The sequence below is a fragment of the Linepithema humile genome, chromosome 3 (assembly GCF_040581485.1).
Source record: "Linepithema humile isolate Giens D197 chromosome 3, Lhum_UNIL_v1.0, whole genome shotgun sequence".
NCBI classification, from domain to species: Eukaryota; Metazoa; Arthropoda; class Insecta; order Hymenoptera; family Formicidae; genus Linepithema; species Linepithema humile.
This window is the reverse complement of record NC_090130.1, coordinates 2487951-2506843: the sequence shown is the minus strand read 5'-3', so window position 1 is coordinate 2506843 and position 18893 is coordinate 2487951. Positions and strand designations below refer to the sequence as shown.

At 47.0% G+C, this 18893-nt stretch overlaps 1 protein-coding gene across 8 annotated transcripts in view; it reads right to left on the bottom strand.

The window, feature by feature from the left end:
- Dll (Distal-less) overlaps positions 1–18893 on the bottom strand; it is a 141409-nt gene that overhangs the window by 42531 nt on the left and 79985 nt on the right. For all 8 annotated transcript variants that reach the window (XR_010889266.1, XM_067351823.1, XM_067351822.1 and 5 more), the window contains one exon: positions 455–626. Coding sequence is in view for 7 of the 8 variants with exons in the window: in XM_067351823.1 (XP_067207924.1) it covers positions 455–626 (172 nt within the window). In the remaining variant the exon portion in view is untranslated. The remainder of the gene's footprint in view (positions 1–454; positions 627–18893) is intronic.

Genomic DNA, 18893 nt, shown 5'->3' with positions numbered 1-18893 from the left:
GCGAAGAGGCGGCAAGTGGCACCGTCGTCGCGCCGGCGACGGTCGACACGGGCGGTGGCGAGGATATCCGCGCCATGGAAAATGCGGCCCGTGAAAATTGCGTCGGATTATTAGTATCGTAATTACGGAGCGAAGCGACGCCGTAAGATTGCGACGCGGTGAGTGATGGAGTAGCCCCGTCCGTCAACCGCGCAATCATCGCGCACGTTCACCGGTGACATTCAATTAACGCCCGTGGACATTCGCCGGCTGTTAAAAAATGTGCGAGCGATCGCGAAAATAGATCGGTCGATCGTGACAGCGTGATTCGATCGATCGGCCGTAAATCGCAAGCGCGCGCGCGCGCGCGCGCTCTCCCAAGACGCTAATTAGATACGCGACGAGAAGAGATTTTTCATTCGCGGAGTTGACTCATCGGTGTATTTTCTATTAACGCAACCGTAAGGCGACTCACCTCCTTGCATGAGACTTCCGGGTTGACCGGGTTGGGGAGATGGTCCGCCGGGTAAAGCGGTCCCACCGGCTAGAAGACTGCCATGCTGGCCACCCCCGCCGCCTCCGCCCTGCTGCGCCGCCTTCATCATCTTCTTGTACTTACTTCTCCTGTTTTGGAACCAGATTTTCACCTGCAACAAGAATAACGTTTGTGATTGATAAATAGTCACGAGGCACATCAAGTAGAATGAGAAATTTTATTACAGATCAACACAGTTTATCCTTGATTAGCGCATAAAGATTATCTTTCTTCTTGCATTGTGACTCGATCGTTTACAATAAATTGTGATATTTACAGCATGTATTGAAGCTGACGATGCTAAATGTATAATTATTATCACAAATTGTCACTATTCTATCATAATAACATTTATCGCTGTGCTATAATTATCACGATTCTCGTATCGCTTCCTTCAGGCATTATGAATTATTATAATATAAAGTTGCACGAGCGGTTTTTCATCAATATACATCGTCGCGATTATCGATTCAGCCGAATGGATGGAAATATACGTCGCAATTGCGACGCGTAGGCATGTCTGAATCTAATCCGATGCTTCGCATCGCCGCTCCGTACTGACGAGTTAGACTCGGCGTCAAAGAAAAAAAAAAAAAAGAACGCTCGTTTCGTAATCATCGTTTCTTTTGCCTTCTCTGCGCGATGCATAGAGAACCGCAGTGGCAAGCGGCTTCGTCGTCCTGCCGCGCGGATACCGGTGCGCACGCGTGACCGCTAGGATTGCACAGGCGGTATTTTTTTTTGTCTCAGCATCCGCACACATGCGCCGCATGCACGTGACGTGCTGGCTCAATCTTACGTAACCTTGCAGAGTTTAAATGTGTACGTATGTAAGAATACTCGCGAGGTACACTCGTGTTTTGCACGGCAGCCCGAACGAAGCCATATGTTTCGTCCGAATTATTTCGCGAAACGCACGTTACCGTTGAAAATTTCTTTTACATCGCCTCGTCGAGATAATGTATCTTTTGTACAGTGAAAAAATTCTAAACCTTACTTTATTTCATCTTATTCGGATTTATCAAACACACACATACGTTTATCCCTCGTATCTATTTTGTGTATCTCTCGCAATTATCAAATCGGCATTAATAATTTTTCTTCAAGAACAAAGTTTCTCACATTACGGGAACAGGAATAGTTAATTTTAGACTCTTCTGCCTCTACGCTCACGATTCCATTCTGCCGCACGATAAAGTTATTCGGCTATGCCGGATGACTCGAACGAAAAAAGATACACCTTTTTATTAATAGTACAGCAGACTCAATGACTTTTTAACGAGCCTATCCGCTATATCCGGGCTTACCCGATCAAACTCAATATCCCACTGCCACGTCGATCAAACGTAGCCGTCGTGAAGCGCAAAATGTATATAGCGAATATACGCGTACGCTATTCACTAGGTACAAGGAATATTTTTTTCACGATTAAAGATTACTTTCCTTTCACGGTAACCTTAGCACCGCGTCTAACAATGCCTTCGTGTACGAATGGAAATTATACTGTACACGCACGCGTGTATACACGTGGTTTATTAATCATGAAGTAGGCGGCAAGGAAATTCTTCGTGGCAAAAATTTTCCGCGCCGGCAAAAAATAACAATTAAACATTTCTTTCTTCGATCATTTGCTTGATTGGTATGACATCTGTTCAATTAATCTTTCGAACACATTAACGGCGAGATTGGCAAAAGCGATTTTTCTAGTAGAATGTGAGAAAGTAACACGTAAACACTGTAGTTACACAGAAAACAGCAAGTGAAGCTTTTTGCAATTAGATGAACGTGTTCTTTACTTTTAATGAACTTGTTCTCATATGACGTTGCACTACTCTCCGATGCGTTGCCGATCCCCTTCCCCTCTCGTTCCTCTCTTAGCATCCCTCTCTCAGTTGAACAGACCAACTTGGTTAATTAAAGTAACTGTCCAGCTTTTGATTGACGTCCAAGATGTAAAAAGTTGATGACATGAATGTGTGTCTGTGTACGCCGCTTCAGAAACTATTGCGCAATAAAGGAATCACGGATTGATGAGATGAGTGATGGTCTCTACTAAACAATACTTTCAATTTACGCCTGTACGACAAGAATATTAAATAAAGTCGGAAAGAACAAAGGCTGGAACGGATTTGGACATTTTGATAAATGGTGAAACGCCATTAGGTGGATCAGATGAATAAAAAATTGCGATAGATATGTGAAAAGATATTTTTACGCTTCATAGCAAATACAATTTATGTGATAATATTTCACATAAATAAATGCACACACAAACAAATAAAAAAAATAAATTGCGACAGATATGTGAAAGGATATTTTTACGCTTCATAGAAAATAAAATTTATGTGATGATATTTTCACATAAATAAATGCACACACAAAAGGCACACGCAAACACATAAAAAAAAATCGCTATTAAAAATAATTGCGTGTATATTGATTCTGTCATACGGAGATTTCACTTTTCGCCCATTTTTTAAAGATGCAAAAGGACGATGTGTCTAGAGCGGATCAGAAGTTGAGCTCTGGACTAATTGGTAAGTACGGCACGACGCTTTTGCATTATACATAAGCACGTAGAAACCAGAAATAAACTATAGTTCCAGTTTTGCCGAACACGCGTCGTCACACTCCGCCGTGGCCTCTTCATTAAAAGCATGGCACGAGCTACCGAAAGAAACGCAACGTACACGCGGCATTGCTTCGCGAATGGTTCGTCTTGACTGACACAGACGCACATGTGTATTTACAGGATGTATATGGTGTCTCAGAATTCTTAATTTTAATAACAGGTCAATTTACGTAATACCGTTCTCGTATTAAATAAAAAAAAAAGAACGCAAAAAATATTTCACAAATTTGTAACCTAAAGATCAGCTGCAAAGATGCGGTTGGCGCTGAAAATTCGTGGCGAATATTTCTCCTCGCGGAAGATCCACCTCTAAACTCTTCAAAGCACCTGCCGTTGGGCCTCCGAGACACCCTGTGCATACGCGCTACATTTCATCGTGAAAAATATGCCGCGGCAACATCAGCATGGACTTCCTTCGGTCTCCGGGCCTGCGAGCGTGCGCCCGGCGTGCCGGCGCAAATAAATCTCTTTCTAATTGCTCGCTGAAAAACCCGGCCGCGGTTGTGCCGAGTGGAGATGGCGCCCGACAAAGGCCAGCAGCGCTAAAACCTGGCCCGACGTGCTTTATTTCGCTCAACCGGCCAGCCGGGACAAACGAATCGCGCTCGCCGGCGCGGCAGTTTGTTTATTGATATTTACAGCCGGCGTTGACAGGGCATGACGCACATCGACGATAAGGGATGCTTCTTCGCTCGCGAGGCTATTGTTTGAAGGAGTTGTTTTCTTTTCATCTACCGGCAGCTCTCCCCCTTTCAGCCCCTCTCACTCTCTCTCTCTCTCTCTTTCTCTCGCGGGAACGGCATGTGGGATATAGTTATGTGTGTCGGCGCGTTCGGCTTTAATTAATATCTGTTTTCCAAGTGTCGTCGAAGCACTCACGCGAATGGTTTTCGTTACTTTTTTATTTGAAGAACGGGATTGCGGATGATAATTGTACTTTACGTGCGATAGTTAAAGGTGGGATATAATTATTTGATAAATTCATGACATTTTATTCTTTAGAATGTGAAAACCGTGGATGAATACGTGTCGTAATTTGTATATCTATTGCGCTCAATATATTATGTATAGATCTGTATTATTTGGTGGAGAGAGTCTTAAAATATGCATGTGAAAATATGAATTTATGGTGCGAAATGTGGTCTGAGATAATAATGATTGTTCTCTCGCGGCGAGGACGACGACAGACTCGATTCTCAGTGATTTATTACTCCTTGTACTACTCATTACTCTGTTATTAACATTCTTCATTCAAATCTTTCCCACCATTTGCGTACCGCTCGAAAGAGAAATTGTCATCTTCGAGAAATTTAAGGTCGTACATATCAGCAGGATCTCGTCCTAAATATAACATTCCTAGCAAATTTAGAAATCATCAACATACATATACCGTATTATTCAGATACGCGTTTTATATAATCTATCTAAAAAAAACAGATAACACTTTTTTTATTTTGCACAAAAATATCCAATTTTACGCGGCCTAATATGAAAAAACACACCAGGTGCGTTAAAAATACTGGAGAAATAAATGAAATTCTTGCGAGAGTGAGTCATAGAGCCGTCGGCCAGCCGGGAGGTAGCAATCAAAATCGCTTTACTCGAACAACGTAACAACAGCGGCGCAAGCGAGGCGTCGAGCGGAATCTTCGCGGCTCCGCACTCTAGCGCGGAGGTAAAAGAAGCATGCCGAACGAGCGAGCCGAGGGGATATACGAATGCACCCTGACGCCGACGGGCACCGGCAGGCACGGTGGCAAGCTGTCGTTATCTCTCGGCTGGACTTAGACGCGCGTGTTACGTGGGCTCTCTGCGCGTCGAATGGCCGTCGGGCGGCCGCGCGCGAGAGCGAGCGGGCAAAAATTGCGCCGGAGCAGCCGGTGGTCGCCGCGCCTCGCCTCGTCTCGCCACGTCGTGCGGGCAAAAAGAGGAAGCGGGGACGCCGTTGCTCGCCGCTGATGTTGCCGTTGCGACCAGCAACGGGCTTCCGACGTCGCCGCGGGCGAGGAACTCGGTAACAGTCCGCGCGCTGTCGATATCGCTGATGCATACTCAATGAGCGACGGATCGTCGCTTGGAGAGGCACGAAGGGGGGCGGGCGAGAATGCCCGGCGGGCAGGGGACGAGAGAGGAGGCGATCGAGGGGACAAGGCAAGATTTTAGACGAAAAAGTGCAGCGCGAATCGCAGGCGATGCTGTTTAATATGTATGAGTGGCATCTAGGAGTAATATTATCTCTGTATAAATGGAAACGCTCCCACCGATTCGATCCGCGTCGGGGCTGCATCCTTGGATCGCGATGCAGCTCGATGATTTGATGTCTCGCTACGCCTAATACGGCGGAGGAGAGGAGCGAGAGGGACTGCGGAAGGATGAGTCGTTAGAAGTTACGACCTTCTTTTTGGATGGCTGAAACTGCGGATGTGACGTCAGGCTTCAGATCGTTATAAAGAAACGTTTCGAAGATCTATCAACGGACTAGATATTAATTCACACTGCAAATATCAATAATATAGCCGAGAGAGGAGAAATGGAAAAGAGCGTCCTGGCTATAGGATATTTGTTGTCGCTCGTTTCGCGTGGACGTTGCGGGTCGATCGTTCGGTATGTCGAATCGATAGTATTTGCTCTGCTAATATTGGCCGAAACGACGTACATGTGATGTGGCCAACGGACTGAATTACTTGTCAGAAGTGCGACGCGATTTAACACTTGCGAGAGATACAATCTTCGGCTTGATAATGTATCAATGGCGAGAAATTATTTTCGCATAAATCCAGAAATCCTGTATAAGATTTGTGCAATCAATATAATTTGTGAAAAAGTCGTGCGCTGCCTTACTTTTAGTTCCATGTCGATATTAATAATGTAACATCAAACAAATAAAATCATTTTCTATTAAATTCTATTATGACACGTTAAAATTTAATTCGGCAAATTGTGTCAACAAGTGTCAGCCGGCTGCAATTACGTTATGCGTGATACACGTTCTCCATTGTTGACCTCGCTGTAATTCATCTTTCGCCTGATCGAAACGGGGACTGGACAATTAAATACAATTACGACGACGCGACGGCGATGATCGCACTAATGATACAATAAGTCGGTAGGATGTTTCACAGTAGAGATATTACACGAATGTTAGAAGTGCAATTTACGATGAATATTAATCAATTATTAATGACATAATTGCATGAAAAATCACTTTTCCTACGATAGCCTCTGATTTATCACACACCTGGCGAAATATTTTTTAACCACCATCATTCCGGGAGTGTTTTAAATTTAAAAGGGGTGAAATCGGTATTCGAAAGAAAAAAAGAAAAAAAAAACCGATTGTCAGAATAGTGCGTGAATGATATCGAGCGGTAGGCTTCTCACGCAGATCCACGCGAAATTGAAAGTTACATTGCAGCCGTGCGTCGTGCACATTGAATCGGGTTACTCCCGTGGCGGGTCGATCCCCCGTTCATACAGCAGGACCCCCGTCGGCACGCTCTGAATGATCCAATCTGTCCGCACAATAAATAATCACGCGTATCGGTACGCTCTACCTGCGGCCGAAAGCCGTAACAAACTAATCCGTCATCGGTGCATTTCGCCCGGAGAATTTTCAGCGAGCGTCAATCACGCGGCCTACGATGAAGAGGAGAATAGGCGATGAGGTCACTGTCTTTCCTCCCATGCTTCACGTACGTACGTTCCAAGCAAATAAATCGATGAAACGTAGACGGATATCGTCGGTTCAGCAATGCTGGTTTGCGCGGAAAAGAGATGGCGACTACTCTTTTACACACGCTGTCGGAATATAAAATTCTGATCAACTTCGATGATCAATTTATATAGCTGTTCGTTAAAATCCAAAGTATGAGATGGAAAAATAATTACGTTCACTACTGAACGTTCGCAAAAACGCGCAGACTGTTCCTCCTAATTATTAACGCGCGTTCATCATATCTCGCTGATATGTCAAAAATCACACGTAGACGCAGCTGAATAACATATGCCGCGTGTTTCGAGGACGGTCGCCTGGCAGGACACACGGCGGATATCACAAGCGCCTACAATTCCAGCTATCGGTCGGGCGAAGAGGGTACAGGGGGGGAGGGGGAGGAGGTCAGGGAGAATAATAACAGCCGTGTAAATGCGTCACTAGGGCCCCGTTCGTTCGCATAATGCTATAATGCCTTTTTTTTTTTTCATTTCGCTCGCCCGCTCACTCCCACAATGCAACGCCGGTCCGTCCGCCCCCTCGAGCCGCTCGTCCTCTCCCGCGCCGGGGCCCCTCGCTGCTTCGGCGGTTCCCACTTCCTGCCTGGCATCGGTGATGCGCAGTGCCACCTTAACAACAACGAAATTCCCCAACGTTGCAGCGGTCCTCCACGCTTTTGTTTCGTTCACGGCTGTTCCTTTTGTACGCCCGCGAACGTAGCGGGAAAGTTCGCGTCGGAATCCGGCGATGATACAAAAGAAATGGTAGATATTATCAAAGCGGACCTGACTCGCGCGTTTCACGGAATCCGCGTTCCGATTTCGGCTAAGCGCCTCAACTTCTCGCATGGCGGATTACATCCTCATAATCCGCAGGACGATCTTGATCTCCTGTCATCCTTCATGCCACGGTCACGCGATACCCGAGACACGGTACACTAATAAAGTTACCGATTTGTATCTTTCGATAAAATAATAATAATAAAAAAAAAAGCGAAACGAGTAAGCGGTTGCTACTTGACTCGCCTCTGCGCCAGTTTCTATCGCGCCGACACGCGAGTCTTGCTATTTTTCTAGCGTGATAATAGAACGCGTCGAATGAGGCTCCACCGACAATGTTGCTCGCAATCGCGTCTGCCGTTTTGTCGGCCGTTCGCGACACAAAGCCGCGCGCGTGCTAGCTTTGTCCGGTGAAATCTTAATCGGAAGCGCGATTATCGCGATATCGTTATTATACGCTTCGCGCGCTCCGCGTCCGCTCCGCGCGTCCGCACGAGGTCGCGCGAAGAGACGAAAAGTGGTTGAAATCGAAACGCAATTCCGTAGTGGGCTCACGTGCCGCGAACAACGGTGACACCGTGACGAGCGGAATACGCATCGTGCGAAGCGGTACAACACCGTCACCGTTCCTTTTGTACCGTCGACATTTGTTATTTTGTACATATTCATAACGGCGTTACATCACCACACGCGGTACCGATGCGTTCTATCTCTCTCTCTCTCTCTCTCTCCCGATGTCTCCTTTTTTTCCTCCCGTTGTTTTTCCCTGCTTTTCGTTTCCACGTCCACGGATACCAATCAGTGGTTGTCATCCATCAACGTCCGTCGGTGATGCGTTTCGTGCGGATTTATTAGTTCTTAAGAAATGACCGCGCAGAAAGGGTGCCGTCATGCGGCAATTAAAGTGCGATTAATGCGCTGCAAGCGGATCAAGTGGCTGATTTTTTTTTCTCCACGCGAACGCGTTTTTAACAAGACGCAATAATAATTGCCAAGTTCCTTTTCCGCGGTTATAAAACATGTCATTATAAAGTACTAAAATATACAATTACATTTATCGAAGAAGTGAGCTGCTGATCTAATCTCAACTCCTTTAAGAAAGAATTAAAGGTTTCATGCATTACAATTTTTCTTTAATAAGAAGTATCAACTATCAGAATTATGCAAGACACCATTAAGTTTTCAAACTAAGTTAATTCTTCTTCCTAAAAGCGTGTACTGCGAGAAAGCGCGAGCGATCTTCAATTAAATCAATTAATTTTCCGTAATGAACGTTCCTCCTTCAGGAAGCATAAACTTTTCAACACATCCGGTGCGAGGCGCTAATAAACGTTTATTATCAATTAATGGGTTTCCCTTAACAGAATTATTTTGCATCTACTACCGCGTGCTTGCGAGCCCCGATGGAGTCGCAGTTATTTCTTTCGGACTGCACAGTCGCGCCGCGCGAGCTCGCGCGAGACATTTACGCAGGATCAGCCGCAATCTGTGGTCCTGCGTTACGTGAGAAATCTTCGAGCACCGTTATTGTATATCGCGCCGGCTGTCGTTCGCAAGACACAAAGACCCTATTCATGCGCATGCAATTGCATGCGTAGGAACCGATCCTGACTTCCACCATGCTGCGCATCGTTTCGCGCTATCCTCCACGCCGATGAATACTTCCCTCCGTGTTCGCTCAACCTCGTTACCGCGTTACATCGCGCAGGCACAAAAAAAAAAATACGCTGTATAAGCTAAAAGCAAGACGCGTCTCTATAAACTCGGAGAGTCCACCGATCGAAAACCGTAAACGGGCACTAATGCCTCGGAAATGCATTTGCGTTAATACCGCGTCTGTCGGCTTGATAGATAAAATCATGATCTATTTGAGTACAAATTATTCATTCACTTTGGTTACATCGGCAGCAGTTCTTAATCCTTCTATTATATTGTAAAAATTCAAGATTAATAGGGCGATAGCATTTTTATTACACGACACGAAGTTTATGAGGTTGTTAAAATTAATTAGCGCTCTTTTATTCCTTACGCTAATTGAGATGCAATAATTTACAGGTGGTTTCTTAACCAAGGGTGAAATTACGCCTGCTGATCAGAATAAAAAAATTCGGATTTATCAGGAATCTGTATATTAAATTTAATTAAAAACTGTGTTAAAAACTCGTGAATTATCGCATGTATAATTATTGATATAAAAGTTGCATGAAACGATGAGTTATCAAGAGATATGCATATCACCTATAATAGAGAAATTCCTTGTAATTGCGTAATCGAAGCGAGCAATGAGAATGATCGAAAAGAAAATTGGCACACTACGCGTGCAGAGATTTCAACGAACGACCTCGAAAGGCGGCGCAGCATGCGATCAAGCCGAGCGCATCTCTCTCGGCGGCGGCGGCGGCGACGGTATTTGGGGAAGCCGCCGGCCGCGGATAGGTCCGCTTCGCGATTTTCACGATGAACCTGACGCGCGGTGCCTGACGGACATTCTCATGTCCGTGTTCTCGCGAGTTTCCACGAGCCGGAATAAGTCCTCATTTGTAGGTGGGTACCTTCGTCACGGTGAGCGGTTCGCGGCATGGTTTACCGGACAATCGTGGTGGACGCACTCGAGGACGATGAGCGGAGACAGGACGAGAGAGAAAGAGAGTAAAGTCGGAAGGTGGGAGAGAGGGGAAAAACGGGGAAGAAAGACAAGACCGCGGGTGAGAAAGAGAAGGAAGGAGAGGCGGGGGGAAGAGAAGGGACCTTCTTCTTGGTAGCGGCCGCGGAGGAAGAGAATGAGGGACCATCGTGTGTACGAGGGACGCGAGGGGCGAGGAGAATGTCGTGCTGTGCTCATCGAGGTGTAGATCCTCGTCCCCTGGGTCGTTCCTACGCCGTGGTCAGCGTCCCACTAAGCCACGGTCACGTTTACGTTGTCGCTTCAACCGCGTCTAAACCGTTGTCGTATGTGGCAACGTTAATCTTACTCGATCTTACGCTATCATCGGGATTTGTGCCGTCCTTCCGGTGAGCGACCGGTTTCCCGCTGCTGTACGATAAATTGCGCGTCGGCGAAATATTAGCAGATGCCTGTGCCTCGGGTGTACCGCTCGCAATGCAGACGCATCGATAACTTCGCGAGGGATTGCTGCAACTTTTATCTTAATTCTGTTTTGTCTTCTTATCTTTCGCTAAGCGCGAAAGTGTATTTTAGTCGAAAAAAAAAAAAAAAATGTGTAGATTCTCACGAATGTGAAGTATCGAGGACAACGTCGATTTTGCTTCTAGAACTCAACGGTAAAATTCATTCGACGGTATTAGGAATTCCGTGACTTCTCTTTCTTTCGTATTTGCATGACAACTGCGTTATTATGCTGAAAGTTTCCATCCCTTTCACGCTCGCGTTTCAGCGAAACTTGGCACTCGGCTCGCTCGTTCCATTAAAGCAACAATGAGACGACTTTCGACGGCGAAGGCGGGACAATGCGAGTATCTCGATCTATCTCTCGGAAACGCAACAACTAGAGTGCGCGAAATACCTACGGTATCCCTGAATACGCAGTCCTCGTCGCGCGATAAAATCGTTGCGCCGCACCAAGAGTTTCGCTCCGGCGAACGCCTCGCGCTTCGAATCGCACCTGGCGCGAGTTAGCAGGTTGCCGAGCGGCTGCGGAACCGATCAGTACCGGGACATTGTAAAGAATTAATACACCTCGCAGAAACGCGGTTGTGAAACGAGGAATAATAACACCGCATACTTCGAATTTCGTTCTGATAAAAATTCGTGGAAAGACGCACTTGGGAAGAATTGGAAATGTTATTGGAACACGTGACATCTTCAGACGTTAGAAAATTATCATCAGGGGGCAAATCCGAACTTGGCAAATCAACACTTCCGTAGCTGCTGTTAACATATTCGCGCGTTACAAAGAACCCGTAAATCTCCGCCGCGCTTGTGTCATCGTCATGCGCGCTCTTATCCGCTTCGCATCTGATCTTCGTAGCGGTCTCTCTACGTCCACTTCCACCTCTCTCTCTCTTGTCGCTAATGCGATCGCTCGGCTTGCCGGGCTCGTATTTTCGCGATCGCGCTCACGCCGCGGAAGAGGAAACGCAAGCGTTCCGCCGAGCGGGTCGATATCTCAATCTCGCTCCTTTTTTTTCCCCCTCCCCTTTTTTTCGTGCGTGTCTCGAGCGTGCTCGCGGATACTAGAGCCCGCTCGGAAGTGACCGGCGAGGCAGCCCCCCTGGCCGCGTGTACTTTACAGGTTATACCGGGTCGTTCGCCACCGAGGAAACCGTGCGCTCGCTGTACATGGCACGCGATGTGTGCCGCCAGGTTGCCGATTTCCGTAAAAGTCTAGAAACGCTCTCGCGCGCGGCCCGGCAGAGCGCGAAGCCGGCTCCTCCCGGTCACCTAAATGGACTTTAGCGCTTCCACGAAAGTGAACGCACCGTGATGCGCGCAGGCGAGTCGCGCTTAAGGCTTTATATCTTAATCCGTACATGTACAGGCAGAAGGACGACCTGCCGCGAGAGCTGGCGCGAGCGAACAGGTGTAAGATGCATCGCGAGGAAATGGCGGAACTAATGTTTTCGCGAAACGTTTAACGCGCGCATAATTGCATGCATCCATTCATTAGCTGCTGAATATCGGTAACCCGAATAGCGCTTTTCAATCTATTTCTAGGAGGATTAAAATTGCTTTCGAAATAATGTTCTCAACAATTATTATATTGGTAGAAAAGAAGGTAAATCTGCGGCAACTAAGGCCACGAGGAAACTGAAGAGGAATGGAAAACAATAATTGTCCTCGCAAATAATAGCCGGAATCTGAAATTAACGGACTTTGCACCTCCGTCTATCGGGAAAGACGATTATTCCGCGCGAAATTACGCCACCGCAGGCGGACGCGGAGTCGTCAAAGCGTGTTAAACCGTGTATTAAGAGATTAACTCTCCGCGTGCCTTGGATAAAAAATCCGCGATGATGAATTCTTGTGCAGGCGGATGCGGCGCGCTCAAAGCGCGCTAAATCGCGCTCCGAACGAGAGAAAGAGAGAAGGAGAAAGAGTTTTGTCGTCATCGAGAAGAAGTTTCGCAAGCCGGAAGAGCAAGTCGCCATCGGCTGCGGAGATTTATCTGCAATCGCGAGTCGCGTCGAACTGAACAGCGCCTCTGACGCATGGCCGTGTATGCAAATTCACTCGCGCGCAAAAAGCGACGGCGGCAACAGCAGCGGCGGCGATAGACCGACGCGTGTTTACAGCAGTATATTACAACGAAACGGACGGAAACTCTCGGCGAGCGAGTGACATCGCGATGCGCTACCGCGCGGCCGCAGGATGATGAAGTAGATTTCCTCCTGGCAAGGATGTGCATTATATCACGCGTATACGACCGCCGCCGCCGCCGCCGCCGCCGCGCGCGCGTCGATGCGCCTGCACGAGCAGCGGTGCGGCGCGGCGCGAAGTCGTAGCAGTGAGACGCAACTCGGAGATAAAGCCTTATCTCGTCGGCGCGCTGTACAGAGCTCGCGTGGGATCCGCGATCTCACCGGGAAATCCCGTGCGATCATTAGCATGCACCGCGTCCGCGGAGAGGGAAGATTTCCATCCGATCGCAATGGATCGCGGTATACTAACCCGGTTTGCGCGCGATCGAATCACCGGATCAATGGCGGCCGGCGGTGGTCGGCCGGAAGTCACTGCGTGTGTTGTGCGGCTCGGAATTTGCATATTAAAGCGCCGGTGGAATGTTACGCAGGCGGGATTCACGTTTCTAGAAATCGCTGGAAACGCATCGCGCGCGCGCGGAGATCTAGATGCGTGCTTCAGATTTTTGCGCGCGAAAATAATTAAAACAGGCGTGGAAGACGTCCGTGCGGAACGCGGAACGCGGGAGCGGGATCGCGGATCTCGCTAAAGTGCGAAATTAAGCTGCAATTCGAGCGAGATGCGACATGATGGCATAAGAGCTGTAAATGATGATGGGGCAAAAATTCGTATGCAACGTGTTGCGGTTTCACGTGGAGGATCTTACGGTGTTAGATGATGGAACGGTACATTGTGTATGTACCGCTGCACTTTCCAGGTACATCCACGGTAACGGCTGGAAACACTCGCGTTCGACACAGCTTTCAGCGGCGTCCTTTCTTACGGACGTCGTCCCGCGGTTTTTTGGCCTTAACGCTTTGACAGACGTGGCGGCCGGATAGCCGGGGCGAGAAGAAAAACACGTCACGACGCACCGCAATCATATGCGCGCTTCCGCATTCAGCGACCGATTCCTGCCAAATTAAAGCACACAAAGCAAGAGAGTCGTTACTATCGTTCTCGTTTTTATCGGTTTCGCGCTGAAACATGTGGTCGCGTCAAATTCCAGTTTTTACGTCAATTTACGTCCGATTTGCTACCCTAGATTATAGTTTTACTTGTAAGACCCGATAGTGCCGTGCATTCCGGGATAAAACCCGTAGCATCGTCCGCTAGCATGCACAAATTCCCATCAAGCAGGCGCATACACACACACACACATATACACACACATACACACAACGATGAGGAAAGCAGGACTCGTAAGCCGCAGCCGCATTATCCGAAGTACTCTTCGGCGCATAGCGGGCACATGCAATTTTCGAGCGGGTTCTGCCAGCTGGATGTTGGAGAAAGAAAGAGACGGTGGCGACGAGCGCGGCGGGAGATGCGCGCGAGGAAGAGGCGGCAGGGAGGAGCGTAATTTTACCCCGGTTGCCGGTAATTTCACGCTTTTACTCGGGCAGGTTAGCAAGGCGCAGCTCGTTCTCGTGGAAAATGTCGTACCCGTTCGCGAATTCTCCTCTCTCCGCCCCTTCCCGCCGCCGTCCTCGCTTTAAAGGACTGCCAGCTCACGAAAACGCAGACGGTACCGGCAGATAGTTACGGGACATGGCTTCCTCGCTCGCGGGATTTTATCGCCCCAGAAATCTTCCGGTGTGTGTACACGCGCGTGAGTGCGTGCGTGCGTGCGTGCGTGCGTGCGTGCGTGCGTGCGTGCGAGCGAGCGGACGAGCGCGCGGCGGGCGAACTTATCGTCGGTTTAGATTCGCGACTGTTCACTTATTAGCGCGGCGTTTGCGATTTATCGTGAACACGAGCTCCCAAGGATTAAGTAATTCGATCCTTAACACCCCCGGTGAGGGATGCGAGCGCTAAACGGGGGTTATCGCAGCTGTCGTAATTACGGCGCGCCGCAAGACTCATAAGAGGTTCGCTTCGCCCCTCGCCGATTGATTCCGCTTGCCGCGCACTCTTTCGTACATTATTCGTACGCCATATCGCATCATCTCTCGATGCGCGCGGCGTTGATGCGACGAAGGAGACGTGTCTAAATACTCGCACTCGCTAATATAATCCGCATACTCATTGCGGATTATTATATGAGATCGTTATGCGAGAACCGCTGTAATCACCTCATTCCAAATTCCGCCCCTTCTCCCCCGGTTAAGAATTCTCTCCGTATAATAGCATCGCGAAGATGATTAAAACTGGTTTCGTTATTTATGCATACATAAATCCCATGCCTCTCGCACGAAGGAGGAAGCATGCTAAAATCGCACCGATCATAGAGTTGATTTGTATCACTTGCTCGCGCGCGACGTATACGATCATTACCGAGAACGGCGATGTGTCGCCATTCGGATTCGCTATTATTATGATGGTAATGCTGTCCCCCCCCCCCCCCCAAGAGAGAGATATTGACTGGGATACTGATACTTGAAAGTACACTATCGAACAAGTGCTAGGAAATAAAAACATTATAAATCTTCGATGAGTAGTAATTTTGAATAAAACTTGAACATTTTTATTATCATCGCGGCAACTCCTTTCGCGAGTATCGACGCCGTAAGATATCGAGAGTTACGATTAGGATATTGCAAAATACGATGCTATTATGCAGATTAAAATAAAGCATTTCTAATGCACACATGCGTGGCTCACGCGAGAAAGGATTCTAGAATCCGCATCGGCTGTTCATTCCTTAGAGGCTCGGCTTCGCAGGGAGCACTGCGCGATCGTTGATAAGCGTAGATGCGCCCCGAGGAGTAGGCGTAATAAATTGTTTGCTGATTCTATTGAGCCTACACGATGGCAACAATAGCAGAAGCGAGAGAGAGAGAGAGAAAAAGAGAAGACTAGCGAATGAATAATTGTTCAGGAGGCGCCGAACGACGGGCTGTCGTTGTCTTCTTTCGACCAATTCCACGCAGCGAATTTGAATTCTCGATGCCGTTGCACGCTGGGCGCAGCGTATCCTTTTTATCGCACTGTCCGCCCTAGCGATTTTAATTGCAGTCACATTGTGTTTCGCGCAAGCGATTAAAATGCGGTTGAAATAGCTCCGAAGGCTTTTGCGAATTTCCGAAGCATCGCGAAAATATGATGAATGTTCCGTGCGATTAGATGCGAATAAAAATTGTAATAACACATATCGGTCAGTTTATTTCGCGGCACAACTGGTTAGCCAAAGTACTTTCACCGATCAGCACGTTTCAATTTGACTTCATGCAACTTCATTTCGAACGTCGATAACACACCGTAATGACGGTTACATATTCCGTGACTAATTTCCAGCAATCAGCTGCATCGGCGCCCCGTCGCAATCGCAGGATTGTGAAAGAAAAACCGAATATTTTTACACTTGTTAGAAAGAACGCGAATATATGTTCGGACATTTCAACATGTCACACTTTTTTTACCTCGTCTACGTCAATATGTTTATGGCGAGCGACGGCCGTCCGTTTCCTCGATATAGTTTTTGTGTCGTCTTTTTCTTCCTTCTGCAATTGATCTTTGACGATGTCGATACGTGCGTGCGAGTTTTAAAATGTGGACATATCACGATTAGGTGTCAATATGCTTTTTCATATTTTGCCTTAACTCCGATTTTATCTCGATTACAACTCGTAAAATTGTGTGCCATAAAAATTTAATAAATTCAATAAACACCAATCGCTAATGGAATATTACTTTTCATTTCGTTTCCAATTACCTAATGGTTTTTATCGGTCAATTAAATCGTAGGAAATTATTATTAAGAAATTTAATGTTTAGTGTTAAAACTTCTTAGGAAATAGAAAACAGACATTAAAATCAGCATAAAGTATCTTGATGTAACAATCATCGATTCTATCTGATTTGAGAGAAGAAGGAAACGGTCGTTGTTAAAAAGCAAATTTCTCATATTTATCCTTCCTCCTTCGACAGACAGCGATACCATCGATCAATCTCAAAGCGTTAAAATCACCATCCGTGTGTTTCTATTAATCTCGCGAGCGCATCGAGCTGGTTAATATTCGTGTTAACAATTCGCGCGAGGAAATCCCAATCTGGAAAATTGTTTTTCCGCGAAGGCCGATTAGATAGTTCGACGATGTTCGTGTCCATCGTCGCCCGCGAATATCGTCGCTCGTTATATCACGTTCTCCATCCTGTCGGTGAATCATTAGCGAGTGTGTCCTCATCAAAAGAGCCGCGCCGAAGCTGCGTCCGTATTCGGCTGCGCCGGCACTTCCAGGAGTAGGCACACACACCGACGCGAGATCGCGTATCTCCGGCATCTCGCGCGTCTCACGTGAGACCATTGTCTCGCGTTTTCGCGGCAAGGTGAGGTAGTTGCGTAACGCGCGGAGAACGCAGGGAGATGGTATCGCGCACATCGCGATTCTGAGCTACGTACGACTAAGACAGCCACACGTCCCGCTTTCAGACAGCGAGCCGAAAACCTAATGCTTTTTTAATGATCAACTCACATTCAGTTTGTATTTTTAAAACAATAAATTCTTTCAGCGAAATTAATTCTTACCGCTTGTTAATTGTGAAAAAATATGTTCCTTAATCTTTTTTTCGCGCGAACAGAACACGTTCTGTGTCCTGCAAGAATGCTCCGCTTCTTGAATTGAAACTCTGACGGCTTCGTCTATGACATTTCGTGGCTTATTTACGCACAAACTAATTTTTCAGCGAACGTGAGAACTCGATTTATGGATCCCATACAAGTGTCATGCGTAAATCACCGGCGGGCGAGCGACGCGAGGAAAAGTGGGACGTATCGCGTGGATACGAAGTCTTCGACGACCGGCGAGAGTCGATTTACAGTCGCGGTGACATTTCGCTCCCGTAAAAGTCCGATTGTTCCGGAATACTCGGCCGACGTGAAGTGTTAGATTTATTTAATAAACCTTCCGCGACTAAGTCGACTAAATGCCAGTAGTTATGATAACTCAACAAAACGATTTATTTCATTCTCATCTGCATTCTCGCAACTATAAAAGAATCGCATGTTTACGCGTTTCAAATACAAAACAAAATTTATATTTATGTGAAAAACAAATAAATATCGGTGTATGTCGTTTAGCCGCGGAAGATTAATAATGTTTTACGAGTGTGCACTTATCTTGAAAAGTCGCAACTTTGACTCCCACTCCTCGCGATTGCGAATGTTTGCATTACCTGCAACAAAAGGAAAACACAATGGTTAGTTATTGTGGATATTTCTGCCCATCAAACACTTAAGCTTATTAAGTTATTTAATGTTTTTGCGAAAATCACACAACTCAAGCTTAATTTACTTCGTTTAGACAGCGGCCGTAACGAGAAGATCGCGGCAGTAGGCCGGTATAGTTAAGGCTTAATCGGAAAATTGGTCTGTTTAAAGCGCCACGCACGGCGCGTGAGTACGTTTTAATTACCGCTTCATCCAGCGCACATCCCGCTGCTTGTTAAATGCGCTCCTAAAGGCACGATTTTCGCACAAGACAATGCACCGCGCGACCTTAGGAAGCGCGGCGTTGTTTTCCCGGCGCCTTTAAGACGCGCGCTCATTAATCTCGATCGGTGAGTCAGCCTCAAGGAGGACTTTCATTGAAGGCGTGGGCCCTTCCTAGGAGAATCCACCAAGTGCTCTATTCTTCAGCGTGCAATGTTTCGCCAGCTTGCGAACCTAACGGCGAATTACTGACTCGCCGTACATGGCAACGTCGCAGCGAGTATACTTTCAGTCATAATTTCTGGCATCGTCGGCATTACTTCACCAACGATTTAATGACTAAATAAAGAAGCTTAAAGAAAAAACAATTCGCTTCCTATTCTACTTTTGCATATTTTATTTCTTTAGCGCGTTCCGTTGGAGAGAACCGAGACTGCTCGGGGGAAATTCGCGTGTGCCGTTAGGAATCTTCATTAATCAGGGGCCAATTAATCAGAGAGTCAATTATAGAATGCGTGCGCGTCGC